The sequence below is a fragment of the Fusarium musae genome, chromosome 10, assembly GCF_019915245.1.
Source record: "Fusarium musae strain F31 chromosome 10, whole genome shotgun sequence".
Taxonomy (NCBI): Eukaryota; Fungi; Ascomycota; class Sordariomycetes; order Hypocreales; family Nectriaceae; genus Fusarium; species Fusarium musae.
Genome location: NC_058396.1, coordinates 553,947 through 581,346, shown reverse-complemented (window position 1 = coordinate 581,346; position 27,400 = coordinate 553,947). Strand labels below are relative to the sequence as shown.

At 47.3% G+C, this 27,400-nt stretch overlaps 12 protein-coding genes across 12 annotated transcripts; 7 read left to right on the top strand and 5 right to left on the bottom strand.

The window, feature by feature from the left end:
- Positions 1–317: 317 nt before the first annotated feature.
- Positions 318–1,950, bottom strand: J7337_012357 (uncharacterized protein; the record flags this gene model as incomplete). The annotated part of the gene is made up of 3 exons (XM_044829883.1): positions 318–1,215; positions 1,266–1,489; positions 1,543–1,950. The coding sequence occupies 3 exons, from the start codon at positions 1,948–1,950 to the stop codon at positions 318–320; spliced, it is 1,530 nt and encodes a 509-aa protein (XP_044674799.1).
- Positions 1,951–2,585: 635 nt separating this feature from the next.
- J7337_012356 (uncharacterized protein) lies at positions 2,586–3,802 on the bottom strand (the record flags this gene model as incomplete). Its single annotated transcript, XM_044829882.1, has 3 exons — positions 2,586–3,074; positions 3,120–3,689; positions 3,743–3,802. 3 exons carry the CDS (start codon positions 3,800–3,802, stop codon positions 2,586–2,588), a joined length of 1,119 nt encoding a protein of 372 aa, XP_044674798.1.
- A 1,799-nt stretch (positions 3,803–5,601) lies between these two features.
- Positions 5,602–7,572, top strand: J7337_012355 (uncharacterized protein; the record flags this gene model as incomplete). The annotated part of the gene is made up of 3 exons (XM_044829881.1): positions 5,602–6,005; positions 6,068–6,624; positions 6,680–7,572. The coding sequence occupies 3 exons, from the start codon at positions 5,602–5,604 to the stop codon at positions 7,570–7,572; spliced, it is 1,854 nt and encodes a 617-aa protein (XP_044674797.1).
- A 78-nt stretch (positions 7,573–7,650) lies between these two features.
- J7337_012354 (uncharacterized protein) lies at positions 7,651–9,366 on the bottom strand (the record flags this gene model as incomplete). The annotated part of the gene is made up of 6 exons (XM_044829880.1): positions 7,651–7,915; positions 7,965–8,220; positions 8,297–8,838; positions 8,884–9,012; positions 9,062–9,119; positions 9,168–9,366. 6 exons carry the CDS (start codon positions 9,364–9,366, stop codon positions 7,651–7,653), a joined length of 1,449 nt encoding a protein of 482 aa, XP_044674796.1.
- Positions 9,367–10,889: 1,523 nt separating this feature from the next.
- Positions 10,890–11,444, top strand: J7337_012353 (uncharacterized protein; the record flags this gene model as incomplete). The annotated part of the gene is made up of 2 exons (XM_044829879.1): positions 10,890–10,902; positions 10,954–11,444. The coding sequence occupies 2 exons, from the start codon at positions 10,890–10,892 to the stop codon at positions 11,442–11,444; spliced, it is 504 nt and encodes a 167-aa protein (XP_044674795.1).
- Positions 11,445–13,914: 2,470 nt separating this feature from the next.
- On the top strand, positions 13,915–14,286 carry J7337_012352 (uncharacterized protein; the record flags this gene model as incomplete). The annotated part of the gene is made up of 1 exon (XM_044829878.1): positions 13,915–14,286. The coding sequence occupies one exon, from the start codon at positions 13,915–13,917 to the stop codon at positions 14,284–14,286; it is 372 nt and encodes a 123-aa protein (XP_044674794.1).
- Positions 14,287–14,862: 576 nt separating this feature from the next.
- J7337_012351 (uncharacterized protein) lies at positions 14,863–15,339 on the top strand (the record flags this gene model as incomplete). The annotated part of the gene is made up of 1 exon (XM_044829877.1): positions 14,863–15,339. The coding sequence occupies one exon, from the start codon at positions 14,863–14,865 to the stop codon at positions 15,337–15,339; it is 477 nt and encodes a 158-aa protein (XP_044674793.1).
- Positions 15,340–15,879: 540 nt separating this feature from the next.
- J7337_012350 (uncharacterized protein) lies at positions 15,880–16,314 on the top strand (the record flags this gene model as incomplete). The annotated part of the gene is made up of 1 exon (XM_044829876.1): positions 15,880–16,314. The coding sequence occupies one exon, from the start codon at positions 15,880–15,882 to the stop codon at positions 16,312–16,314; it is 435 nt and encodes a 144-aa protein (XP_044674792.1).
- A 1,021-nt stretch (positions 16,315–17,335) lies between these two features.
- On the top strand, positions 17,336–18,013 carry J7337_012349 (uncharacterized protein; the record flags this gene model as incomplete). The annotated part of the gene is made up of 1 exon (XM_044829875.1): positions 17,336–18,013. The coding sequence occupies one exon, from the start codon at positions 17,336–17,338 to the stop codon at positions 18,011–18,013; it is 678 nt and encodes a 225-aa protein (XP_044674791.1).
- Positions 18,014–18,973: 960 nt separating this feature from the next.
- J7337_012348 (uncharacterized protein) lies at positions 18,974–19,306 on the top strand (the record flags this gene model as incomplete). The annotated part of the gene is made up of 1 exon (XM_044829874.1): positions 18,974–19,306. The coding sequence occupies one exon, from the start codon at positions 18,974–18,976 to the stop codon at positions 19,304–19,306; it is 333 nt and encodes a 110-aa protein (XP_044674790.1).
- Positions 19,307–21,574: 2,268 nt separating this feature from the next.
- J7337_012347 (uncharacterized protein) lies at positions 21,575–22,597 on the bottom strand (the record flags this gene model as incomplete). Its single annotated transcript, XM_044829873.1, has 1 exon — positions 21,575–22,597. The coding sequence occupies one exon, from the start codon at positions 22,595–22,597 to the stop codon at positions 21,575–21,577; it is 1,023 nt and encodes a 340-aa protein (XP_044674789.1).
- Positions 22,598–25,717: 3,120 nt separating this feature from the next.
- On the bottom strand, positions 25,718–26,869 carry J7337_012346 (uncharacterized protein; the record flags this gene model as incomplete). Its single annotated transcript, XM_044829872.1, has 1 exon — positions 25,718–26,869. One exon carries the CDS (start codon positions 26,867–26,869, stop codon positions 25,718–25,720), a length of 1,152 nt encoding a protein of 383 aa, XP_044674788.1.
- Between the last annotated feature and the right edge of the window lie 531 nt (positions 26,870–27,400).

The following is a 27,400-nucleotide window of genomic DNA, read 5'->3' as shown; positions in this document are numbered from 1 at the left end:
AGGCAGCATGTTCCAGGAGGACATAAACCCAGGCTCTCGACACTTTCAAGCTTCATATGAGCGTTCGTCAGTACTCAATGTCAAGTCGTTTCGGGAGACATCCAAACCCAAAGTCCCAAAAGGCAGCCGCTGATGTGAGTTCACGGGAAGGATTTAGCAGTTCGAACGCCAGTTGAGTCGGGCAACTGCAACAGATTTCAGATTCTAGCTGAAATGAATACAGAGCAACTGTCTCGATGTTGATATACTTATGAGATTTGGAGTAATCCAGTTACAAATTTTATCTCTTTCAAATACCCCGTGTGCAGACGTCTCCTTTATCGCTTATAAGTCTTGAGCTCAAAGTATCGCAAGACAGGGAAGACAATAATAGCGAATCCGCAACCCAGCCACATTCCCAAATCCGCATTGGAAGCAGCTTTGGAAACGGGACCGACATACCAAACCTGGGACATACCGACAATAGCACCAACCCAACCGATGATAAAGCTTGCAAGAGCAGCAAGACCAACGGGAAGATAGTTCTTATCCTCCCAGGCAGTCCAATCAAATCCCTGGCGACCTCGGAAGAACCAATGTTCCTCCATGACGATACAGATCATGAGCATGACCCAGTATCCCATAAGACTGACAAAGTTCTGGAAGACGACGAACAGGCTTTCGCGACCAGCCATAGCGAGGACGAGAGTGATGACAGACATGACAGTTGACCAAGCCCATCGTGGAACAGCCTTAGTATAGCGACCAAGAACCTGGCAGCCAAGAGAGGCAGAGTACAAGGATGGAGTGCTGTTGGCAATGACCCCAAGGGCGATGACAACAGAGCAGAACTTGCCAAAGCCACGGAGAGGACTATAAGCCTCGACGATGAGAGCACCAGTGCTGATGGCATTGGCATCGGACCAAGCCTTGTTATCAACGATACCAGTAGCAAGACCAATGGCAATGAGGTATACAAGGGTAAATGACACTGTCAGTCCAGTGACAGTGAGCAAAAAGACCTTGAGTCGGGAAGTGCGCTCTGGGTAGTAGACATAAAAGTCAGAAGCAGCAGCAGCCCAGGAGTTGGGGACGTAGAAACAAAGGGAGAAGAACGACAACCGACTGGCAGCGAGGACATTGCCAGAGACAGTGGGCTTAGCGGCAGCATTGAAGTTGGGCCCAGCGACGCCGATAAGCACAGCAAGGACCACGACCTGAGCGATCCAAGCGTATCTGTGACGCGTCAGTACATGTGCATGCATAAGAGATGATTGGGGACGTACCGTTCATAAGTATGGAAGATCCTCATGCCAAAGACGGCGACGATCCATGAAACGATAGCTACAACGATGACACCAACCAAAATGGTCATAGTACCGCCACTGACGGCTGATAAGACCTGTCCACCGATGATGCAATCAATGGTGGCATATCCGACCATGAGAACGATGTTGAGGAATGTTGGAAGCTTGGATGGCCAGTAACCCATGAAGAATCGCAGAACAACCTGGTGTAGCACATGTCAGTCAACACCATCACCGATGAAACAGTTACACCCACCATGGTACGATTGCCGCTCTGAGGTCCCCAAGTAGCCATATACGCCGTCGAGCAAGCACCCAGAATCGTCCCAAAGACAGCAAGCAACGCACTATCAAGAAAGCCTAATCCAAAGACCATGGGCCCAAACAGACCTGTCGCCAGGTTGTTCAGCGACAGATTCGCACTGAACCATAGCACCGCAACCTGCAAGTCAGCAGCACTAGAAGGCTCTTGACGCTCCTCTGGAAGAACACGCTCGATGCCGCGGGCCTCAAGCCCAGCGAGGCCTTCGATGCGATTATTCAGCTTCTGGAAAGAGGAGAGGGAGATGCTAGGGGGGTTAGAGCTTTCATCGCCCGTAGGTGATGAGCTCACGGTCGCAGACTTCTCATGCGTGGCTTCTGCCGTGTGTGTTGGGAGAGACATTATGAGGTCAATGGCCGCAGTGTGGAAATTAAACAGGAGGGAAGAAAAAAAGAAACGTATGTATGCACGGCACACACAGAGTCCGTGTGGTATAGAGGTTGCGTTGCAGGAGTTGAAAAAGGAAAGCAAACAGAGTTTGTTTTTGTCTTGCAGACAATGAACCCATGTAAGATGTCTCGGTTGCAGCGAACGGACGTGAGTGGGAGGCGAAATTTTACCGACCTCTCATTGACGGTAAAAAGCTCATGCATGCATCCTCGACTGATCCATGGTATTGGTGTTCGTTGTGGCTTGAAGCTGATGACCAGGGTCGTTAGGTTTAGGTCCGCTAGTCCATGTAGTTAATTTAGCAATGAAACCATCCCCCGTGTGCGCTAGCAGGAATGGGTTTAAAGGAGAGGTAAGGATCGGTTGGAGCGGAACCGTGATGGCTACGCCGCGAAGCGGGAGGGAAGGGAAGGGAAGGGAAGGGGAGGGGTCTTGAATCTCCGTTACGGGCACTAAACGATATGCCGGTTTATTCTTGGCGATAAATCACTTGGCGATGAGGGAATAAACATGTTCATAACAAAAGCAAAGTCATTGTAAATATTTCATGCTAGTCTAAGTAATACACAATCGGTGAAATGGTCTAACTATGTCTGCTTGGTGCTAACCTCCACGCTTGTAACCACTGTAATCTGCCCACTGCGAGCCCTCTCATGCTGCTGCGTCCCACTACTAATCTTCGCTTCAGCGCGGTACGGCCGCTCCAGCAGATCCGGTCCATGCTGGTCCACCAGCTCAATCTGGCTCCCCTGCTCGGGCGAGACGTCTGTGCGGACGCCATCCTCATCCTCCAGCTTAGACCAGATTGAAGGTTTGCCTGACAGCGGGTGAAGGCCTTGAGTCCTCCGTCGTGCTGAACCTTCGGGGTATGAACCATTGCGGTAGGGAGTGTTGGGGTATGAGGAGGGGTCCGTGGAATCGCCTTTGGAGCCGAGGGCGAGACGCAGAACGGGCCAGCAGAGAGGGAGATTTCCGACCCAGAGGGCGACGCCGCCTTCTGCGACGTACCAGTAGAGAAAGACGTAGGAATTGGGGTTGCTGAAGTTGTAGTAACGATTGAGGACGGCGGCGAGGATCTGCATAATTAGCGCATGTCAAGAGGGGTTGGAGAAGAAGCTTACATTGAACAAACCCAAGCCAAAAACACAGCACAAACCAATCTTGCGCTTCTTGGGAAGACTGATGTTGATGACAATCGGAATCGGTAATAAGATCAACATGATGTCGCTGGCGATATTACAAGCCGTCGCAAAGATCATATGGTTGTAGTACGTCGCACATTGCACTGTCGCCATTAGCTCAATCCCCTTCCAGTTCTCAATCGCAGACTCACTTTTCTTGGGATTAACAGGAACAGCCCAGTACTCCGGCGTAGGCGAGCACCAAAAGAACACAAACATAAAGGTAACAACGACGTACGTCACCGCGCAAAACGCAGAGACGAATCGCACCGCCCATTTCTGTCTTATCGATGTGCCCTGCGTCAATCTCGCGTAGAGAAATAATAGGCATGCTTTGATGGTCCATGTACAAGTGAGGGCGAATATCTCGAGGACAAAGGTCATTTTACTGCCGACAATGGCTTGTTGTCTTCCCTCGGGGGTGAGCTTTGCGGCGACATCGGCGGGCATGTAGTTACTGCCATTCTTGGAGACTTCGTTGATCGAGACGACGACTCCTGTAAAGTTGATCTGCGGCTCGAGTATCAGTAACGGTCTTGGTGAGTCTGGTGCGTGAAACGTACGAGGGCAAAGACCATGAGATAATCCTCAATGGCGAGACGGCTCCATTTTCTAAGTTTCATGCGTCGTGATATCCTGCAGGAACAAACATGTCAGTACAAAAACGCCTCAAAAAGCCACGCATTGTGATGGATGGATGGATGGATGACTTACAGTCGACACACAACGACAAAGAGACCCAACACCCACAGAACCCAAGACTCAACCAACAGCTTGTGATTAAAATCCATCTTGAAAAATAAAATGAATGAATGAATGAGTGTCGACCGCTGCAGTTGGCTGCTCCGGAAAGATGAACCTAAATGTCCTGCCCAAGATTCGAATCACCCCTGAGTATCGTGCTGTCCTGTCAAACGATAAACTTTATCTAAAACGGCACGACGAACATGGCCGTGAACCCAAAATTACAGGAATAATCTCAGCTTGACACGAGGAGGGCAGGGGGGGCAGAATGCGCTCTGCATGGCTAGTCGGTTCCCCTGCATTTTTCCTTTTCTTTTTCTTCTTGCGATGAAGACGTTGGCCAGAGAGTTGCGCTTAGATCGGCACGTCAGCAAAGCATGGATTTGGAAGTCAGTTACTTGGGACGATCGGAGTGATAGGCAGTAGTTAATCGGCATAACGTGTCGATTGACAGTGACGATCTTGATCTCGCTATGTACAGATTCCACCCACAGCCACAAACAAACAAAGACCAACAAAGGCCAACAACCTACAGAGTACGGAACAAGCTCGCGTTTCGTAATATGTTCCGTAGCTCCCACTACCCGTTAAATCCAAGCTAGACGCGGCAGATAAAGAAAAAGACCACCGGAAGTGGCTTGTACCTAATACTCAAAACACCCAATATTGCAAAGGAACAAACCGCTTGATAAGGTAAGTATGGTCCGAGATAATCGGCTCCCACAAACGGCGCAGCCACAGTCTCCTCGCGGAAAGAAAAAGAAACGAGACGGTCGAAACTCTGATGTCTTAGCAGGTCCAATTACCGTCCAAATCCTCTAGAATCCGGTGTCCCGGCCCGCCTCCGACCCCTGCGCGGGCCGTGGGGGGTGATCCCGGCTGGGCAAAAGCTTAGAGTGTATTTGTCATACGATGGTGGGCGGGCTAAAGGCTAATCTGCCCCGTTTTCACTAACGTAGTAGAGATCTAGAAGGGGACCTTTTTGTGGGGGGGGATTGATTAATGCTTGGCCAAGCGCACGGCAGTTGAGATGGGGATGGATAACTGTTACGTTGGGGGTCGAAAGTATGTCGGATTGCGGGATCCTTTGGGTTAGTAATTCGCGGCTAAGAACTGAAGAACCTTTTTTAATTAATTATGCTCGTGTCATGATCGTGGCTCCTGGATTGGATCCTGGTGGTTTTCTTGCAGGAGCCAATCATTTACGTGTCCAAAGAGGAAGCTAACAACCAACAGAATATTCCATCGGGAGACTCGTAACTGCAGATAACGCCTCGTGAACCTGGTAAGCTAAACTTGCACGCAAACAAAAAAAAAAAAAAAAAAAAAAAAAAAAAAAAAAAAAAAAAAAAAAAAAAAAAAAAAAAAAAAAAAAAAAGAAGAAGCTGGGATCCTCGGTTACGTCGGATCTCGTTCTGCAGAATCGCTTGGCGCTGTTATCTCTTTACCCCGTATCCGTACCAAGAAATCAGCACATTCCCCCAAACCAAACCACTCGCTCACTGTAGGGGTATCATTGGCTCGTCTAGCGGCGGGGGTAGTCTCCGCCCTTTTTTTCCGAAATCTTCAGTAATCTTCCCGCCTTCACAAGAGGCGTTATAACTGTCTCACTTGCTTTGGTAGCACCGACACGGAATCTACACTAAAAAAGATAACCACCCAAAATTAATCACCAACCATGACCGTCAACCCCTCTCTTCGCACTGTTGACCAGTTCACGCAGCTCGTCTTTGACTTTGTCGTCATCGGCGGCGGCACAGCTGGACTAGCGGTGGCAGCACGTCTCGCTGAATCCGACCCGTCATACACCGTCGGTGTTATCGAAGCAGGCGGTCTTGTGCAGAATGATCCTGATATTGACATCCCAGGCCACTATGGTAGGAATCTTGGAGGGAGCTACGATTGGCACTTGGAGACGTTGCCTCAGGAGGGTCTCGGGGGGAGAACGCTTCCGTGGCCGAGGGGCAAGTGCGTCGGCGGCACAAGCGCCCTGAACTACATGGCATGGAATCGCGCTAGCAGGGATGACTACGATGCCTGGGAAGCTTTGGGTAATCAAGGTTGGGGCTGGGATTCCCTCCTGTGAGTTTATGCTTGTTTTATTGGGTGACACACCAAAGCTGATTCGTTTCCGTTATGTAAAGGCCCTTCTTCAAACGCTCTGAGACGTTCCATCCTCCTAGTGAGAAGCTCCAGCGCGAGTTTGAGATTGCTCACGATGCAGAGACCTTTGGTGATTCAGGTCCCATTCACATCTCATACCCAACCTCGTATTCACCATCGCACGCGTTATGGCACAAGACGCTTAATGCGCTTGGCGTAGAGACTAACCCATCCCACGTCGGAGGCTCAAACGTCGGCGTTTGGACATGCGTCAACGCCGTTGAGCCGAGCGCCGCGCGAAGATCCTACTCAATAGACTACGCCACTGGATCGCGGAACCTGCACATCCTTACCAACGCCACAGTCGACGAGATCATCATTAACCAAGCCCTCGTAGCTACTGGTGTGCGGTTCACCCACGGTGGCGTCGAGTATGATGTTTCAGCTAGACGCGAGGTTATCCTCTCAGCCGGTAGTGTCAAGTCACCGCAGATCCTTGAGCTTTCGGGTATAGGAAATCCCAGCGTGCTAAGTAGTGCTGGTGTAACCGTAAAGGTTGAGAGTCCGCAGGTGGGGGAGAATCTGCAGGAGCATATTAGTGAGTTGAGAAGGCTTTTTGGGATCGGCGGTTCGGGCTAATTTGCGTTATCTAGTGCTTGCGACGATCTTTGAGGTTGATCCATCGCTCGCTAATCGGGATGATCTTGTGCGAGACGAGAAGCTTAGTGCTGCTGCTAAAGAGGAGTACGCTACAAAGGCAGATGGGCCTTTGACGGTGTTGCCTGTGTCTCTTTGCTACGTTCCTTTCGCTCATTTCATTCCGAAGGATGCTCTTGCTAGACTTTATGAAGATGCAGACAAGGTATCTGTTTTTGACTCTGATAAGCAAGATATTCTATGTGAACGTCTTGATGGCAACTCTAAGCTTGGTCAGATAGAGTACATCTTCGACTTGGGTAACTGGAACCCAAACTTCAAGGGCGAAGAGGGCAAGAAGTACGGTACTATGCTACAGATCTTGCAATATCCCTTCAGCGTTGGGTCGATTCACATTCGGCCGAGTGAGCACGCTACAGCTGAAGACTCACCCGCCATCGACCCAAAGTACTACGAAGGTCCTCATGGAAACCTTGACATGGAAGCTATGAAGCAATGTCTCCAGTTCGTCGATAAGATCGTACACACAGCTCCTCTCTCAAACATAATCCGCTCCTCAGCATCCCCTTCCGCAGTAGCGCTCAAGGATGATAAGCTCTTGGGAGACTGGATTACGCAAAACACTATCACTGACTGGCATCCTGTCGGAACATGCGCCATGGGGGGTCGCGCTGGTATTGAAGGTGGCGTTGTTGATGAAAGACTTCGAGTCTATGGCGTCCATGGCCTGAGGGTTGTTGACGCAAGTGTTATGCCGCTGCAGATCAGTGCGCATATCCAAGCTACTGTTTATGCTATTGCGGAGAAGGCGGCGCATATGATTATTGAAGATGCGAGAAGTGCGGATAGGGAGGGAAGAGAGTTGGTGATGAAGCAGGCTAGACTTTAGACGAGGCTGACATGATAGATAAGCGGTATAGCATTGCTATGTGCGAATTTTGGATATAATCTTAGAGTAAGGGTGACTTTAGTCGTTGCGAAGCCATGCTCGAACGATCGCGCCGATGGCTTCAGGCTGGTGATAAGGAGACATATGACCAGCCTCGTCAACAGCATAGAACCTCAACTGATCATTTCCCTTCCAGAAGCCTCCTTCCTTAACATTCCATCCATCGGCATCAGAAGTCAATTCGCCGTCCTTGTAGTACCAGCTTTCGTAGCCAATTTCCCGATAGTTATCCTGTCCATTCCATCGCTGCTGGTTCAACATGTGCATTTGACCAGGGGTATTACTATAAAGATCAGCTAGTCGTTCAAGCAGAGGTTTGTCAGGGTGCTTACATGATGATATCGTTGTTGCCGTTGATGAATAGAACTCGTATACTTGTTTCATCGAGAATCCACGTCAACTCTCGTGTAACGGGTATATGGATATTCTGCGCAATATCCCAGCGCTCATTGGTATCTAAATCAATAAGGTCAAATGGAAAGCGGTCGAATCCAAGTCTTTCTTGAACCCAACGACGATTCAGAAATTTCCATTCCGGTCCGTGGTCCAAGTTCGAGCACAAAGGAGGCTTCTCACACGGATGTCGGTCTACAAAATATCAGTATACTTCGTGTCACTTGTATTGTACGATGCAATGAGAGAGGGATGAGAGAGGGATACTCACTGTCATAGGGATCCCAGCCACCGGGCACGACGCCTTCCATGAAGTACTCCCCCAACGTCTCCTCACAAACCTCATTCGCCGCCTTACAAGTCTCAATATCATAAAAGTACCGACACTGACTCCCCAATTTCTGACACTCCGGTATCGCAGCAAACATATTCTCACAAGCCGTCCGGTTCATCAATGGATATTTCCTTCCATCACCAGCCCAATTCTCACAAAAGAAGGTATAGTATCCGATGAACTGCTGGGTTGCGTCAATGTACCCATCAACAATAATTGTAGATGCAATCTCTACCCGAGGGATGATTCCGCGCTCCGCGTTTTCGCGTTCGTGAGCGACAATATGTTTCGTGTAACCGGTGACGTAGTGACCGCCCATCGATTCACCGGTAATGTGCCATGGTTTTCCAGCGAGGTTGGGGAATACGTCGTGGGAGAATGTGGAGAGGAAAGTATGGACGTCTTTTGCACCTTGCTCGAGACTAACGGCGATTTTGTTTCGGTCTGTGATTTTTGAGAAGCCGACGCCGACGGGTTGACTATCAAGTGTCAGTCAGAGCGGTGATGCTGGTGCATTGACTTACTCAATGTAGACAACGTTAGCGTGGTCGATCCACGAGTATTCAGCTCGTTTTGTTGAGTTTCCGTCGGGATTCACAGTGCAGGGACCGCTTCCCATGAATAATCCCATTTCTCCAGATGCGCCAGGTCCACTGAAGCCTGCGTTAGTTTGGTATGGCTTGGCCATCAATAGCGACTTACCCGCTCATCCATAGTAGTAAAGGATCATTTTCTGGGTCATTTCGGCTCTCAAAGTACCCTACATACAGTCAGCATGCCGATATTAGCTCAGAAGCGGGGTGCGTACAGAAGAACATGGACTTATCCTCTGTCACATTGACCGTGCCGGTGAATTGACGAGCACCCGCATCGCAAAGATCAGATGATTGTTCGCGAACAGTGAAAGCTGGTTTAGTTACTGGTTCATCAGTCAATGGCTTCTGATCTTGACCGGTGACTTTGCTAATCGTCGCGAGAAGCGACACTGCAACTGGACCAAGCCACATCGCGATTTGCTGTTGAGATGGTGAACTTTGATGCGCTTGAGAGAATTACTAATGCTGACCTCGGCCAATCCCCTTGCGTGGCGCCATGGTGGGGTTGGTGGAAGATAAGGATAAGATAAGGACTTGTTATCATTTTCCATTTTTCCTACCCTGAATGGCTGTGCGTTTATGTGCTGCGGCGAGATTTAAGCAGCGAAATTTGCAAAAAGAACCCGTCTTGAAGGTAAAGAGTCTAAATTAACTCTACTATAAAGTATGAACTTCTGTTCCTCCTGGTAGAGCGTGTAGTTTGCTGGATGGAGATACAACAACATTTCGAAGCACAAGAAGACGGATGATAACATAACTTTTCCTTCTTTGACCCGACTCGGTCTTGGAATATTCCGCCACTTTGTGCATGGCAGCCTGGCAGGTAGAAATGCAAACTCCGCTAAGTTAAGGAGACTGTCTGTAGTTATGATGTCACTATCAAAGCGAAAGCGATCATTTGTCTTGAGCATAGCGAGAAGAAGTGACTACTCGCAGGGCTAGATGCTTCTAGCGCGACGCGACGCAGCGACAAGCGCGTTCTAGGCTGACATGCAACTCACTCACCGGAACTTGAGCTCACTCTTCCTGAGGCAAATCGCTCTCGCATTTTTGCTTAGAAATCAATGGAATAAAGCTATTATAAGGGAGTAGCAGTGTGTTTGTAACGCCAGCTTGTTTCCTCATTACCAACACAAAGTCAATGTGTCTCCAGCATGCAAACTTAGATCGTCGACTTGAGCTTTTTCTCTGAAATAGAAAAAGAGCGATAGATATACAGACACATACATAAATGGAAATAAGCGGTGAATGAAATCAACATTCTACCCGTCTCTTCTAGAACGCCCAACAACTTGGAATCCAATTTCTCCGTCTCCTATCTAAATTCCGACATATCGAACGCCACCTAAGTAAAAGCCGCCGAAGCTGTGAGCCTGTGACTCAAGTCCAGACCATCCTCACGCTCCGGAACCTCAATAAATTTCCCGAGCGAATGATTGGTCACCACAGCTAGGGCCTGTCTCACAAGGTTACACCAAACGAAAATATCGAAATGACGACTACGATGTTTGCCCAATTTCCCGCATTCACCATTCCCGCCATTTTCTCTCCCCCAGGAAAGGTAATTCACTTCGCCATGAGTGCTCGTTCATGTTAAGTAGTGGTGTGGTGTGATGTGATGTGAGAAGTGTCCGACACTGCCGCCAAACGTCTCTGACCGGGGTTAGTCACGCTGCGGAAGCACCTTTGTTGACACCTCATCGGACAGGCAGAACTCTGCACCTGCATCACACCTCTTTGTTCACTTCTGTCATTACTCACTTTATAGCGCGGTTCTACAGCGCAACTGTATTAGTATTTCCCTTCCTCTCGCTTATCTCCTATCTCTCTCGACTCAACACAACTTTCTTCTTTTGGCATCACTGCCTTGGATAGCAAACTTTTGATCCCGTTTTTGCCTCAACTTAAATCGCGACACAGCGAACTCAATAGTAATGTCTAAAAAAGGTGAGGTCACCCCTCTGACTGATTTGTAAGCTGTTATACTGACCTTCTCAGTCATCGAGCCATATCTTTCTCTCATGGCCACGCCGGAGGAAGAATGTATGTTGACTCCACCTCAACGTGTCAACATCCGCTCACAGACCAAAGTCGCAGAAGACTATGACGATTTGATTTTCGTCGGCGCCTACGACATCCAAATAGAATCTCATATCGAGAACAAGAAAACAAGCGACGTCTCTTTCCGGATAAAATTCAAGTTCGGCCCAACCGACACCTGGTCTCGCGGCTGGGCCGAAGAGATCGATCTGCACAAATACTACCAGGACATCGTCCTCAACTACTGGCGCAGCATCGGTGGGCGCTGCCAAGCCACGGGGTTCACGATGTACAAGATACTCAGGATCATAGCGGAGGAGAAGAACAAGTATCGCGTGCAGTGGGTTGGGTATAATGCAGAGGAGGATACAAATCTGGAGCCCAAGAAGAAGGTCTGGAGCATCGCGCCTAAAGCCGTGCTTGCGTGGAAGACTCGTGCGGTGGAATAGGTTGCACGGCGTTGGGCACGAAGAGGCAAAAAATGTGTTTTCTTTTGTGATTGGTGGCGCCAGGATACCCGGCGTTGATTTTTTTGTTGAGCGGGCGTTTGGTTATTTGTCATGTTGAAAGCATCATACCCATAGCGTGTTTTTTTTTTCGTTTGCTTCACAGCCCCGCACAAGCAAAAGTTCACTGCGTTTATATAAATTCAAGAGCTAAGCAATGGCGCTCTTCAATATCCAAGTCCACATCTCAGTTATCCTCTTGCTGACTGCTCAGTCTGCTCTGTTCCTTCGCGATATCCTTCAGCATACTTTGTTGCTCTTGTGCTATCCTTGCTAAATTCTTCGTCAAGGCACGAACCAATTTCAATTCGTCTTCAAAATTCGTCAAAGCTTTGCGATATTCCGTGACAAGATTGAATATGTCTTGGTCTGATCGCCGGTTGCTTAGCCTGTGTTGCGCGGACCGGAGTGTATCCGCTGCATCTTTAAGTTTCAACTCTTGAGACTCCTTCTCTGTGCACCGATACGTAAATATTTTCTCGAGATTGCTGAGTCTTCCAAGCAACGTGGAAGCATATCTGGTGGTTTGTGGCTGGGTCTGGTTGGCCCTGCGCCTCGCGGATCCAGATTGGCCCTGGTGGTAGCGGTTTGAAGACATGGCTTGCTGATGGACTGAGTAGCGTTGAAGAGGTTTGTGATTGACTGTCGGCGTATCTTTGTTGGAGAGGTACTTGGGATGTCGGGCCTGGTTGGGCTTTTTATCTATGAAAGGGATTGTAACCAGAACAGTGTTAACAGCTTTGCATGCTCCCAGTACCGTGATGCAGTATCATGGTTCTCTTGTCACAAGCTCACCGCGGCCACCAAGTTTCGCATGATATCACAATGTAAATCGGCAGGCCGTATACCTCGAAGAAGTATCACTGTGGATGATCTCGTCGTTGCCTTGACACAGAGCTCAGAGTCACAGGCCGACACCTTGTGAGAACCTGCGTCACAGAAGGATATGTCAGTGTATCCTGCTAGTCAACAGCGCAGTGACAGACGACAGAGATCTAGACATAGAAGTGAATCCTTGCAAGCGAGGGAAAACATCTGTGGAAAAGTCACGATAGAGAATATGACGGTGATGAGTATGCCTCAGAAGGACTTCATCACTGCGCTTGCGACGAGTGATTGATGCTGTTTGTGTTGCGACTGTCAAGTCCATAAAATACTCAAGGCAACCCACGATTTCTCAGTCGGTTGTCAGACAACGACACGCTACCAAATACGAATATCCAGTCATCACTCTAATCACCTAAAACATCAATATACCATGTCCTCTCGTCGCCACCGTAGGGAACCCGACCGTCCAAAACCCAGTGGCCCACGACTCCCTGAGCCAAAATTTACGGATCCTCCATCCAATGAATCACAACCTGATCGGCCACGACCTGGTGGTCCTCGAGATATGGAGGTGCGAACCACTGGCCAAAGAAACGTGGATCCGAAACCTACGGAACCAGGACCCAGTGATTCACGAATCAGGGGACCACGAACCAATGAGCCGCGACTCACGAGTGACCAACCCCAGCCAGGACCTAGCAGCGCAGGGGACCAAAGACAAATTGAAATCACGAGACTAAGTGAAACACTGGCGGCGATTCGGTTGCAGATAGAGACGATATATCCCTTGAAAGCTGCACAGGAGGAAAAAGTGGACAGCCAAAAGAGCCGGGTTTCTCAGATGGTCCGCGACAGACGGTCAAGCAGGGACATAAGGAAGGCTACAGAAGAATTGGAAGCGAGGAAGGCCACCCTGAAAGAGACTGTGAGAAAGCTGGAGAAAGCTAGAGATGAAGATGAGCAAGTGTTTATGACGAGGTGGCATCTTCAGTATGGCAGGTGAGGGATTTTGAGGAGACGGAGGTGAAAGGGGCAGAAGCTCTATCGCTGCTAGATCGAACCATAACTTAATGGGCCTTTGGAACGGAACATCTGCTGGTTTGATCTCGTGATTAAATGGAAGTGTAGTGACTGCTGTTGATTCTTAAGTAGCAGAGATAGCGAAACGGTAGATGGAAATACGAGATGAAAATGCCTGGAGAAACAAGATATTTACTAGAGGATCCCATAAACTTCTCTAAGATCAATGTATCACGCGTTTTAAACAAGCAGACCTTGGTTTACGATTTCGTGGCTAGCCCGCTGTAACATACGGTTGAAGACAGTGGCAGACAGCTGCTAATCACCACTTACTCCCCACGGAACTTAGTGGTCAGACTCCTATAGAGACAGTGCCAGTGACGAGCACACCTCGGAGAGTACTCCGCTGCGCTGGCTATGAGTGATAATCATCCAGTCTGTGTTGATCCCATGCCCATAAAAGACCCCATGCACCCCATGTTCCCAGAGTTGGTCCTCGAACCAAGGCAAGTCCAGACAGAAGACAACGAGCTATCTCTACAGTCACTGACGAAATACACTGACCATGTTCTGGAGTCGCCACCGAAAGAGATCCGATGCCCGGCGATCCACTGACCGGCCCCGATCCAGGAGGGCACAGTGGGAAATCCAAGAGCGCATCAATGTATTGAATCGAAGACTGTCCAGTCTTCGCGCAGAGATCGATGAGATATACCGCAGGCTAGATGAGAAGGAGAAGAGAGTGAGAAGAGCGAAGGATGATGTGAAACGACTCAAAGCTAAGAGACGACCGAAGCGGAGGGACATTGAGGAGGCCAAGGAAACGGTGCGCAGAAGAAAGCGTGAGTTGAAGAAGACTAAAAGTGTCTTGAAGCAAACAAAGCGCGAGAAAAAATCCCTGACCAAGAAGAGGGATCGGCTCAGCCTTCGCGTCTAACGGGTTTTGGAAAAGGTTGGAACCCCCATTGCTCAGCTTATATCTAGTCATCTAAATCGTAAGCTGGGTCGAATCTTGACAAGACATTCTACTCAATCTTGGGACAACAAAATAATCATTTTCGCCGCTATTGCTTGTTCCTAAGTCCCATAGAGAATACGACATGAGACGACAAAGAAAGCCGAAGTGATAACTAGAACATGCATGACTTTTCCAGGACCCGCGGTTTTGATTTGAAGGGATGGAAACGGCACATTGAAACAATGATGCTCGATTCACTGTAGTAGATTCGTGGTTATGGACGATGTTCAATAACACAAAGACGCCAGATGCGAGTCATATGATATATCTTAGTTAACGTTTCATGTTCAGTTGGTGGGCGTGATGGTGGACAGTGATCAAGGGAAATGAACAGAGCCAGTGTTATGTTCATGTTACTGATGGCTTTGGGTACAAATAGTAAACCTGGCCCATCCATATGGAAGTACTTCTCAAGTTCTCATTGCAACTTATACAACCCGCTACCAGCAACCGAAGATATCCCTTAAACTTCACTTAAGACAACTTTAGTCCACCATGTCCGCACGACAAGTGATTGTAGTTGAGGTAGCTCCGTCACCTAACCAAAATTACGACCATCTGTCCCTGGAGGAGAAGATCGATCGTGCAGAGAGCAAAATCGAAGATCTGCGAAGTGAGATGAGCAGCCTGGATCAGGAAATAAACAAGCTGGGTCGGAAGACAAAAAAGTTAGAGAAGAGCAACGACAGATTCGAGGATGTCCTATACAGAGAAGAATGGGCATCGAGAAGGGCCGTATTGAGCGGGTTCCAGGCGTTGGAGCAAGGCGAGAAGACGGTCCTAAAGAACGAGAAACGGCTGCTTGAAATGGACGTCAAGTCTCTGGAGTTAAGAAAGGAGTTGCGAGAATGGGAACTTTACAGAGAGGGCCTGAAGACTAGTCAAGAGGAGATGAGGTTTGACGAGTGGATGAAACGTGAGGAGGGATTGGCGTATGAGGATTGGAAAAAGAGTAAGTACAGTCGAGACTAGGTAAGATAGGCTGTGATTGGTTTTGAAGGCTTTTCTCTTGAATCAAAATTGAGTGAAATCTTGAAACGATCTTGCGTTTAGTCTTAAGCTAAAATTGCTATTTTGCCATTGCTGCTTTTTTGTACGCTTCTGAAAAGATCTGATTCAAGAATAGAAGAACAGAACGGGACTTGAACTAAGATTTGCGTGACTCATCTGAAGTATTTGACATGGACTATTGGAGCTCCCAGGCGTTGAATTTCCATTCAGGTATTGTAGTTCATTCGTGGTTGAGCCAAATATTTAGTGCACACAGACCTCAGCTGCTCATGATGGACACGACCACGCAGGGGCTGTTCATCACCATCGCAAAGCAGCAAGGATGAGCAATGGTCAGTGAGCAAGAACAAGAGCCATTGTGATTCCTCGGCCCGTGTCGGATGGCCTCGGTATGCATATGCGAGGCCCGTTCCGCGAAGAGGCAGTACACTCATCAAGTCAACAAGCTATCGACAACACAGGATACCTCTTCTCAAAGCTTTGAATAATTCTCAACTCATAATGCCCGACAGAGCAACTCGTGATGAGCACAAGCAACGAATGTGGAAGCCGGAAGAAGATCTCAGCCGTGCGAAGAAGAACATCCATGACCTACTGAAGGAGATCAAAAATACTGAGGAGGAAATTGATAAACTCACCGAATGGAAGGAGAATATTCAAGAGCAGAACAAATGGCTCAAGAGTGCTATCCGACAGGAAGGAGAAAATGCATCGCGGATCAGGCTAATGAGTGGGACTCACCGACTACAGAATTGCCAAAAGTATAATGCTGAGCAGGAGCTAAAGTTGAATGAGCTTAAGCAAATTAATATGGAGTTGGAAGCGTGGAAAAAGGAATGTGAGGCTTGGAGAGAAGATATTGAGGAGGAATGCCGTCGGAGAGCAGAGTTTGAAGCAGGGATAAAGAAGGCAAGGCCACAAAGCTATGAGAACTAGAAGTACAGCATCTACCATCCAGTGAGGTGAGAAGCCCAGTGTCTTCTCTTCTGATCACAGTAGTTCAAATTGAGACAAGGTCAATTACAGTCAGGTAGAAGTTTCACACGATGGGCTCCATTCTTAATGCAGTTTGAAGTGGCTCGGGGTTAAGGCGAATATGGCTGAGACGATACTGCCTGTATCCTTCAATGTTTGATCAATGGCACACGGTATAGGTATATTATAGGCAATCAAGATAGTGAAACAGAAGCGTATCGCAAACTGACTGAAGTACAAAGGGGCAACTTTGGTAAGATCTTGAATAAGGAGGAACATTGTGAACAGGACTACAGGTGAGTCTCCAGTGACAGCTTTTCTAACTCTGATGGGACCATAAGGGCTAACTTCTTTGGCACTGATAAAGCAAATGTATACTCAGCGGAACAGGAAAGTGTGGCTGTGATGGGTGACGAGAGTCATAGATTCACCTAGTGGTTTCTATTGCTCTGTTTATAGTGCAAAGCACAGTGATTCTGTGCTGGTGTAAATATGACAGAGAATAAACCTGCCGATTTGTGAAAGATTTGCTAAATATGAAAGAAAAGAAGAGAATGAATCGTAGAGCGATACGATGATTCGGGAAAGAATAATGAAGCTCTGTTCGAGGTGCCTTGTCAATTCAGCTTCCACCTTGACCGCAAGTGACAGGCTGATCTGTACTACTTTCTGGCTCTGCCAAATCAGAGGAGCTTCTCAGCTTGTCACCAATGACTCTCGTAGATACTCAGTGAAACAGCGAAAGATGACACTGATTAGAGTTGTAAGAAACTGAAAGAGCTGTATGATCCATTGTGTATTGTAGCTCACTTCTACTGAATCATGACGCAAGTAACGCCATGGATTGTTATATCAAGACAAGGTTCCGGACTGTTACTGTACTCTGCATCAACTCTCCTACCAATACATACTCAAGTGGATTAATAACTACGTACACGAAATAACATCCTGATCCCTTTTATCCCCATATCAAGTCAACATCATGTCGGAAGAAAACCCCCAAGCCAACAATCCTTCGGAGAACTTCGCACCAGGTAGTGCGCCTCAAGCCCTGGATTCGAATGCAGCCACGGGTATGGTTGTGTATGAGCCACAGCCTGAACCCCAGAACGAGCCAAACGATTTCCCACCAGAGTTTGCGGCCGAAGATGCACCCCAATTCTTCCGTCGGGACGTGCCCGAGAATGTGCATGTGAACGATCAGTATCATTATGGACCTGATAACGGCAAATCTCGGGAACACGTTCCTCGGGAGCAAGTATATGCGAACAACATACCCCCGGAAGATGAGCTGGGAAGCCACACTGGAAGTAGAGTTCGTTTTGATGAGAACTTGCCTAGCAGACGGTCGAGAGAGAACGAGTCCGGGAGAATGAGCTCGCACGGTGGAGGCAGTCATCGAGGACAATCTCACATAGACGAGCCTCATGGAAGGGAGCCTCGCGGCGCGGACCACAGCGAGAAGAAACCTCACCGCTCACGAACATCTGGATTTCACAGATCACACAAGCCACCAAAGAAAGAGGAGTATCACAAGACAAGAAAAGTAGATGCTACACCCAAGTATGGCCGACCATCGTTCTTTGCCAGCGTAGGGCACATGATGAGCGATACCACTTACGTGAGATATCCGGTTGAAACAAAGAGGAAAGGAAAGTGAAGATAGTATGTATGGCGTACGGGACGGAGGCATAATCAGGATGTGAATTAATACGAACCACGTTGCCTAAAGGCTGAGCAGAGAGCCCACTAAAGAGGTAGGAAAGGATGTTTCTGGGCCGCTTTTAAAATACTGTTGCTTCATCAATCTCAATTCGTGTCTTCTCGTAACAAATGAAGTCACTATTGTTCCCTTCTGAAGAGCTGCCAGTAGAATAAGACCTGGTAATTTCACTACTGAACATTAGCCAAGCAACTGATCGAACACAGCCGTGGGAAGAACATTATAGGAGCGACAGGGTCTCTATAGTTATTGTGTAGAGTTTGAAATGAAAAAGCTTAGTATTGAGAAGGCTTCCTTGAATTAAGGGGCGAAATCTTCTTCAGCTAACAGACAATAGTTTCGACCCGCAGCCAACACTACCCTTGAAAAGATACTAAGTCGAATGAAGTAAAGAAAAAAAAGAATGAGCAAACAGATCAGACTGAGAGGAGACTGATTACAGGTGGAGAGCTTTGAATGGACTTGTCAAATAGGTTTGGCGTGAATTCGCTGTGTCTTAGCCCTGAACGAGACAACTAGGTTCTCTCTGCTGGAATAAGCTCTGAGCCACTAGTCTCAACTGCAAATAACACTGACAAGGTACTTGTCACTGGTGGAATTCACATTGAACAACTCTAGTCAGACCCAGTGCTAAATAGTGCTGAAAATGGTGGCCTCAGAAGGGCAAGATGCATAAGATCAAGCCGGGACTTGCGAGCGAAGCGGTAGTGAACATGGGTCCCAGATGGGTCATAGAATTTGTATCTAAGCAAGACTATCTGGATTCATTGCCGTTACGCTCCGGCAGAAGATCCAGTAGTTACAGCGCAAGAAGTATAAATATCGCTATTTCTTGCACAATTAGTACATTTTGGTAGTAACACATTTTACAAACACTGAGCCTAATTTGCGACAACAATGCCCAACAGACGCTTCCCCCATTTATTTGACATTCCCGCCTTCGTCGCACACGGCAAGGCTATTGAGGAAATCATGAAGAAACTCCATACGGTCAAGTTTAAGAAAGAAAAGCTGAAGAAAGACAAAGAGTATATCCAGAAGGAGATTGAGGAGTTAGAAAAGGGTGACAGAAATGACGAGGGGAGAGATATTGAAGAGGACATCACAGAACTTCGAAAAGAGCTGCAAAAGCTTGACGACAAGAAACAGAAATTGAAGCTTAAGAAGGAGAAACTCAAGGAAGAAAAGAGGAAGCACCAGAAGTCAATGGCCAGGTTACAAGAGAGATAGATATTTGTGTCGTTGCGGCGGATAGAACCGTAAATCTTGAACTGATAATCTAGCTTCAAGAGAGAGCCCTTATCACCACTCAGTCGCGAGCAGTGTCAGTTGTTGTACAGCATGATGATAGTTAGATCGCCAATGGGGTGTAACCAAGTTCTACTAGTAATCAAAGAGCCATCGGACTCTGAACGGAAGATAGTACTTCTTGACAATGATTGTGCGCGGTGGATAACGTGTGTCAGGGGCATAAGGGCAGCTGAGAGTGATGAGGCCTAACTTCTTACAAGAGAAAGCCATCTGCGACTCACCGATAGGCGACAATAGAGTCGGAGTGAATAAATGTTCGAGGGAGCATCATGGAGGTTTATATTTGGAAGAAATTGGCGCTACATGTTATTTTTCAACCAAGTCTTCCACGCAGGAACTCAAGAGAAACTGCCGCTATAGCAAGATATTCTCAATCATACTCCCTCATTTTCCAGCCTGTATATCCTGCAACTCACTCTCTAGAACAGTGGCGTCGTCTCTATAAAAGAACAGAAGCACCAACTCACACCACTGAACCAAGTTCCGACAGGATGGTTGATAAACTTCTGAGCAGGCGAAAAGGTGTCCCCTCTTCCGCAACACCTGGCGAGACTGAGAAAGGGATAACAAAGAGGTTCGAGAAAGCCAATTTTGAAATAAAGAAACTGGAGATAGATAAGGAACACGTTGAGAGGAGGATCGACAAGCTATGTCACGGTAGAGATGAGCTGGAAGAGATTCTCATAAGAACTAGGGCGAGAGAGAAGGAAAGCAAGCTGAAAGGACGGGAAGCTCAAATGCAGAAATCAGCGAACCTGGCGAGGTCGTATGAGCGTGAAATTAGAAAGCATGACTATGAAATCAATGTCCGGAAGGACATGTTGGAAAGCTTAGATGGGGAACAAAAGGAGTGGGGTCTTGAGCTGGAGAGGCTCAGGGATGCTGAGAAGATGGCTCAGAGCGTGGCAGCGAAGGTCCGGAAATGAGCAATGGTACTGGCGAGGCGGAGACGGTCTCAAAAGGGATAAAGAATCTCACAGCGTGGACAAAAGTACTTCCGAGATTTTCTCGCAAAATGCCTGTAATCGCCAGGTCACGGTCAAAGGATGAGCATCATGGTACAGCAGATGGTTATTGATCAGCACATCGTAATACAGACAGGAAAAGCGAATCCATAACTAGATGCTAACAATCCTCCTCCTGCCAGGTGATTTCAATGAGCATCGCCTTTACTCTTGAGCATTATGGTGAAATGAACGAGAGGAGTTGCTGATCAAGAAAGTCATGTCGCTGCAATGGGTGAAGTATAAGCTTGGATCCTGGTGAGGCGAAAGTGGCCTCGAAGTGAATACATATTACCCTTTTGATATGATGCTTACTTCTTCCCTTTTTTGCCTTTATCGTACATGTTATAGCTTATACCCCCACTCCATATCTCGCATCAAATTCTCAGACTTTACATCACGCCTTCACACAGGTTACAAGCTTAATTCGGCTATATTAGCACAACTTCAATTTATATTATATATACTCTTTATAATGCAGAATATGGCACAAAATGTACAGCCTATCCTTCTCTCTAACCACCAAACTCTGATCAGAAAAGGTCGCATTCTTCAACAAGAACTGGATCACGCTTTGTAAACCCGCAGGTACGCCAACGTGCTACCAAAGCCGTTGACTAGAGCGTACACAATTTCAACAGAAAATGACGCAGTAAACTGATCGAATGTATTAGATGGCGATACAGACAGTTTCATGGCTGATAACGGTTGCCCGATCGATGGCCATGCCATCGTCGTGGACCTTAGCCCTAAATCATCAAAAGATTTAGGTATTTTAGTATAAATTTAGTATAAGTTTAGGATACCTTTTATAGGGTTTATTTTATTATCTTTATTGCTCGTCGAAGATACTATTCTGGCTGGGTCGGTAGCTTAACTGCTCTGCTGTAACTTAGACTCGGGCTTCTTTGAGCTTTGATGATCTTTCGCTGTTACTTCCTGGAAAACGTTGTTCTTTGCTAAACTTGTACATTTTCAAGCTTCAGAAAACACCCGGCCCCAGAAACCGTATGTTGACACTGGCGATAGTCTTCAAGGTACGTTTTATTTCCACCCCTAGGAAGCTGAAGGCTAGTGAGCTATCCGTCATTTAGAAAGGAATGAACCTGAGAATCAAGGTGCCAGTAATGCAATGGTTGTTTCTTGATTCTCGAAACCGCTACTGTTACCTTGTAATACAATCTCATGCCCTTAGGACACCAGCGCCCAGCATCTCTACTACCAAGGCAGAACCTCCCTCCATCGAACCGTCAACCTCCTTCCATAGATCCCTGTCGGGATCGAGACCTTTACCCAACAAGTATCGAGTATAGCGCTGGCATCTACCTTTCACAGCGTACCAGAGGAGCTCTTTGCCATGCTCATCAATGAAACCAGGTTCTCCTACCAACCGTTCCGTCATTAAGATTGCCATGTCATCTTCCCGAGCTAGCGTTGCCGTGATAATCGCATGATGCCTCGTCCATCTTCGAACAAGTGGGTCAGCGCCGCCCTCAAGAAGCAGCCTCAACGTTGGCATGTCTCTCCGTATGACAGCCATCTCCAGTGCATCAGCACCTCGCACCCCAGTCTTGTCTTTGCGAAAAACGTCTATTTCAATGAAGAAGCTCAGGATGTCATGCTGACATGCACCTATAGCGACATGCAGCGGGGTTTCGCCCCAGTCGTCGCTGTCATCAATGTACGCCCCGCTATCAAAGAGCAACCTCACGATGTCGAGATAACCTCTTCGCACCGCCAGCAACAAAGGAGGAACATCGCCTTCCACATGAGAGTTTGGGTCGACACCTTGATCTAGCATGAGCTTCACCAGATCATAACTGCCAGTAGTCACCGCAAAGTACACAAGATTATCGCCAACCTTATTCCTGCGGTGAACATCAGCACCCCTCGCTAACAGAAGGTGTACAATGTCCCAATACTGTTTCCTGACTGCTGGAAACAAGGCGGTCTCGTCTTCATTGTTGATGATGTAGTTGACATCAGCGCCTGAATCCAAAGATCTCTCTACTACCGAAACGAGGCCCTCTTCAGAACCCCATCGAAGCGCGTTGCACCGCCAGTGCGCATCCTCATGATAGACAAGGTCATTGGCAATGTGGTGAAACCGTTTGCTGGTCTGGCAGAAGGCGTTGAGGTCAGATCGCACCGATAGCTTCTGTACGATCAGTTCGACGATCTCTGTTGCTAGGTCTTGAAGCAACATAGTAGCTGATTTGGTGCTGCGACAGTTGGAATGCTTGGGTGGATAGGAGGGAGAAATTAATTATTTGAAGTGGTGAAGGAACAGGAGAGACTGACGTGAGACTTTGGATCACCGACTTCCGAGGATCAACGGAGGATCGGGTGGCTCAAGATATGGAGCTTACGTCTGATTCTCATTAAGTACATGGCGGCATCGACGCTACACTATAGACCTTTCGATAGATATGCGAGTCAAATGGTCCGCAAGGAGAATACGGCTCAATTCATGTTCGTCATCATTGATTTCCGCTTCCTCTAAAGTACGACAGAACAGTAAAACTTTTCAATTGGCTGTTGTTGAGCATCTGGTTGATTCGATGCTATTCCCAAAACTGCTAACTTGATCCTTCGCTGTTACCGAGTCTCACCATAAATCTTTGCTGACCACACCAAGGCTGGAAGGGACAGTCATATCCAATTAGCCTCCTTTGTTTTCTTGTTCATTGCCTCAATGCATTTCGGGCATTCCTTCGAGTCCATGTACTCGTCTCTTGAGTCGATCTCGATCTTGCATTTTGCTCGCGGAGGCCTTTTCTTCTCGTCGCATGGCGTTTCGCTCTGCTTGTATTTGATCAAGTAGTCACGTTTCTTATCGTTGCAGTAGTATCTCACGAAGGTGGTGGTGCACATGTTGATGGATTTGAACCTGTCTCGATTTACTGGGTGTATTGGATCTGCTTAGTTGGGTTCCTGTCGAGAAAACACGAGGGAAACAGTGCCGTATTTATGCCCAGAGGGAGGATACGGGCCGTGACATGATCTGATCACAATAGTTGCAATAAAGACGTTTCATATAACTATTTAATGGTGATCCTCGGAGACATTGAACAGAGAATATTACTCGTTTATTAATACGGAAATAGTGATAAACTCTTTATAACCCCCTTAGTGATTTAAGTCACTTCTTCTCCTTCCGTTTCTTCTCCACGCATACAGAACAAAATATGGAGGAGAAGTATTCGTTTACTATCTTAACCTCAGACTTGCAAAATTCCCCACGTGGCGTCTTGCATTCTTTCACAGTCGTGTCGTCATGACTGAGGGTCCAGCAATCTTCGCACTGATACCGGATGCTGGTTGTCTTGCACATGGCGGCAGTTATAAATATCGTAGTGGGAAGCAATTTCATGTTTTATATGTAGTATGATTAGTTTAATGGGTTTATTTGAGATATATAGTGCCAGAAATGTGCGGAGCTGGCCGGGTTTATATGCTGTGCGCTAGGCTGTGAATGTGACCAGATCTCACCAATATGGACTTGACATTGAATCTACGAGGCATACTCAATAGCTCTCCAGCTCTGAGTGTCACAACACTATATCAATTGAAAGTCAATGATTATCTGATTGGTCAACCCTTGCCTCCGTGCACCGATTCGCCATCAACATCATTTGCTGTCAGACTTCTTCTTTTGCTGGCACTTATAGCAAAAGTCAGAAGATAGATAATCCGTCTTCTCCTCAAATTCGGCTGTGCATCCCTTTTCCATATCTCCTGGGGTCTTGCATGGCACCCCGTCTATTCTGAAACCGATCTTGTAAGAGCATACCTGGCACAAAGATGAGGTATGAATTGTTCTGCACATATTTGCTCAAAAGATGTATTGGTAGCTAGTTATATTTGATGCGCTTTTCGTATGTTAGAAGTTTTGCATTTCCAATTTCATGAGAGAGGAGGCCCAAAGGCTGGTTTATATAGTTCGATAGCGACTGTATCACTGGCATATCTCACAAGGACAAAAGACAAGAGATTAAATTAAGACGATGGAGATTCACTCGAGTCCACTGAATTTAAGAGTTCAGCTTCTCCTCAAATCACTGTGACCACTCCATCACATCTCATGATTACGCAAGCAGTACCTTCAGCTTCTCCTCCTCTTCCTTCTTCCGAGCTTCTTCACAAGCGCCACATTCTTTATGGAGGAGCGGGTCTTTCGAATCATAGTCTCTGACGCATCTTTCTTTGTCACAGAACTTATCAACGGTCTCTGTGCTTATCAAATGGCCACAATAGCCCCAGTATCTGATAAATGTGGTTGTGCACATGGTTGGTCCAGCGGAACACGAAGCTTTGCTATTCTTGACGTAACTTTGGCGAGAATGGTTAAGGATAGAGATATGTATACAATAATGCGATATCGATATTGGGAAGAGGCGTTGAGAGAGTGCTGAAAGCTTGGTTTATATACTTTTCAGTTTTCGTAGGTGTATCACATCGAAGCTGAATGTTCAGTTAGTACGACAAGAAAGGTCACCTGCACACGAGCTTCTATTCACCGACCGCTGTACCTGCATCACTTCAGAAAACTAAGGTTTAACCTCTCCACGAGTCAGTGCAACAGTATTTGAATACGATATAAAGCTTGCGATCAACCTCTCTGCCTGCTTATGATATCAAGTTCTCCGTTCCTCGGTCAATATCGTAGCTTTAAAGCTCCATAGCGTCCTTCTTCCTTTCCTCCTCCGCCAGCCTCTCCCTCTCGATAAGGCATGCATTACATTCTATGAATCCATCCCGATTATCCTCCAGATAATTCACAAGGCAATACCCTGTCCCTTGTAAAGCAGACGGTCCGAATTCTGTACCTGAACTGAGAGCATGGCCGCAGCAGCCTATACTGTACTAATACGCTGTCACATATCTTTAATTCTATTGATAGCTTTGATAGATGTCAAGTAAGAGATTTCTTCCGCAGCGGGTATTTTCGGTTTGAGGTGTTTGAACGTGTCGCCTGTTTTGCAAGTCGAGTAGCCGAACCTTTCATAGAGGGAGTTGGTCATCTTTTCAGTGACAGACGTGGACAATGAGGGCGCTGACTCATGGACGAGGCCTAGAGCTGATTTGAGGCAATTTCCGGGTAAAGGGTCCAAGATTTAGGCTCAATGGTTCAATTATTCTAGCAATCCTGATAGCAGCTTCACTGACATAGCCTAGAGCTGAAACAGATGACATTTTATTATCCACTATCCAACTTCTTTACTCACTGCTCAAAGTCAGGTGTACTCAGGATTCCCCAGTAAAAATGCCACTGGCCCGGGTATTGAGGGACCCGAGATTAGTAGACCAGCCAGTTCCTGCGCTACTACTCAGCAGACCATCCAGCCACGGGTGAGAACCAACGAGAACGATACACCGACTGCGAGAACAAGATGGCCCTTGGTGCCGCGGCGTCTGGTGTAAGATGGCTTACCTGCTTTGAAAAGCAGTCTTTCCAGTCAGCCTGCACATAAAGGGTGCCGGAGCTCTTGTGTAAGCTCAATGACTTGACATCGGCCCGCGACAGATTCTTCTCATGAGAGCTGACTGGCTTGAATCCCTGCATGAGCGGCTGTTTCAGCACTTCTTCACCGTGTATAAATAATGCCGAAGTCAAATTGAAGAGGTGAAGGTCCAGATCTGTAGAAATGAGAAGTTGTCGTTGGTCAGGCACAGGCGTAATATCATGTCCTCCATCCCACCACGAAGCGTCCCATTCGTCGTTCAACATCTTAGGAGGACCAATGGGCTCGACCTTAGAGGGCTTTCGAGAGAATGAACCATCCCTATACTCATACCGATTCAGCTGCGCCGTCGAGGGACATTTCCCGTGAGGAGGTATATCATTCCCGACAGCCCAAAGACTTTGTGTTACTTGGTCCCATACAAGACTATGAACTGCAGGGAGACCATCAAGCTCTTGGAGGAAGCCGGGATAAGGGTTCGATGTACCTAGGGAGGTGTTGACGATCTTAATATTTCCTGTTGCTTCAGAGGAAGTCGTTGCTATAGCGAGCTTCCCATCCGGTAGCGGCTCGATGCCGTGAGTTCCTCCCAGACCGAATTTATCCAAGCAAATGCCGAAGGTTATAGCCTTATCTTTGGATTTGTCTTCGGGATAATGGTTGATGACAACGACAGCATAAGCAAAGACTGCCACGACGCTTCTACCGTGGTTCGCCCACTTGACATCAGTCACGGAGCCTCCAATTTGCAGACAATGATTGAGTTTCTTTGGTATGTCTTGGTCAACGAAGTCGACCTTCGTCCAGCTCCACGATACTCGACCGGTAGTATCGTGGATGCTGATTCGAGCAGGATTATATTGGCCGGTGATAATCTGAGGAGAAGCCTCTTGAGGGTGAAGGATATGCTGGAATCCATCGGTGCTTCCATTGGCAAAGACGAGATTGGCAGCTAGTACAATAAAGAATGCAATCTGAAGATGCCACCCGAAAGACACGGGACACATAGCCATAGTTACTTTGGAGTAAACAAAACTTGTTAATGTTAGATGAAAACTTGATACACCGAATTGGCGAAGATGGCGACTAGAAAGAATAGCAACTATATCATTCTCATGATTTTTATCTTTGGTAAGCGATTGTTAAGGTCTGTTGAGATCAAGTAATGGAGAAATGCTGGAGGGGAGCTACGTAATGACAATGCGGCACGATGATGTTGCCAGCTGAAACAAGCATATGAATGAGACACGGGACAGACAATTCGCAAACCATGTCACTCAAGACACGGATCAAATATGCATGTATGTCATGAAGCTCGACGAGGATTCGCTGGCGAATCGTTCCAGTTTGGACTTGTGTAGCGGCATAAATTTGGTCAGAAATATGAAAGCTCAGCCTGCGGTGTCACACACTAAATCATATGTAAAATGTGACAAAACGGGGGCATTAGAAACATGTCTCGGCTCTCTGGCTTCCCAGAAGCCGATGGCGTTATGCGTGGCATATCAATTCCCGAAACCGGGCTGATCCAAGACACGGCTTGA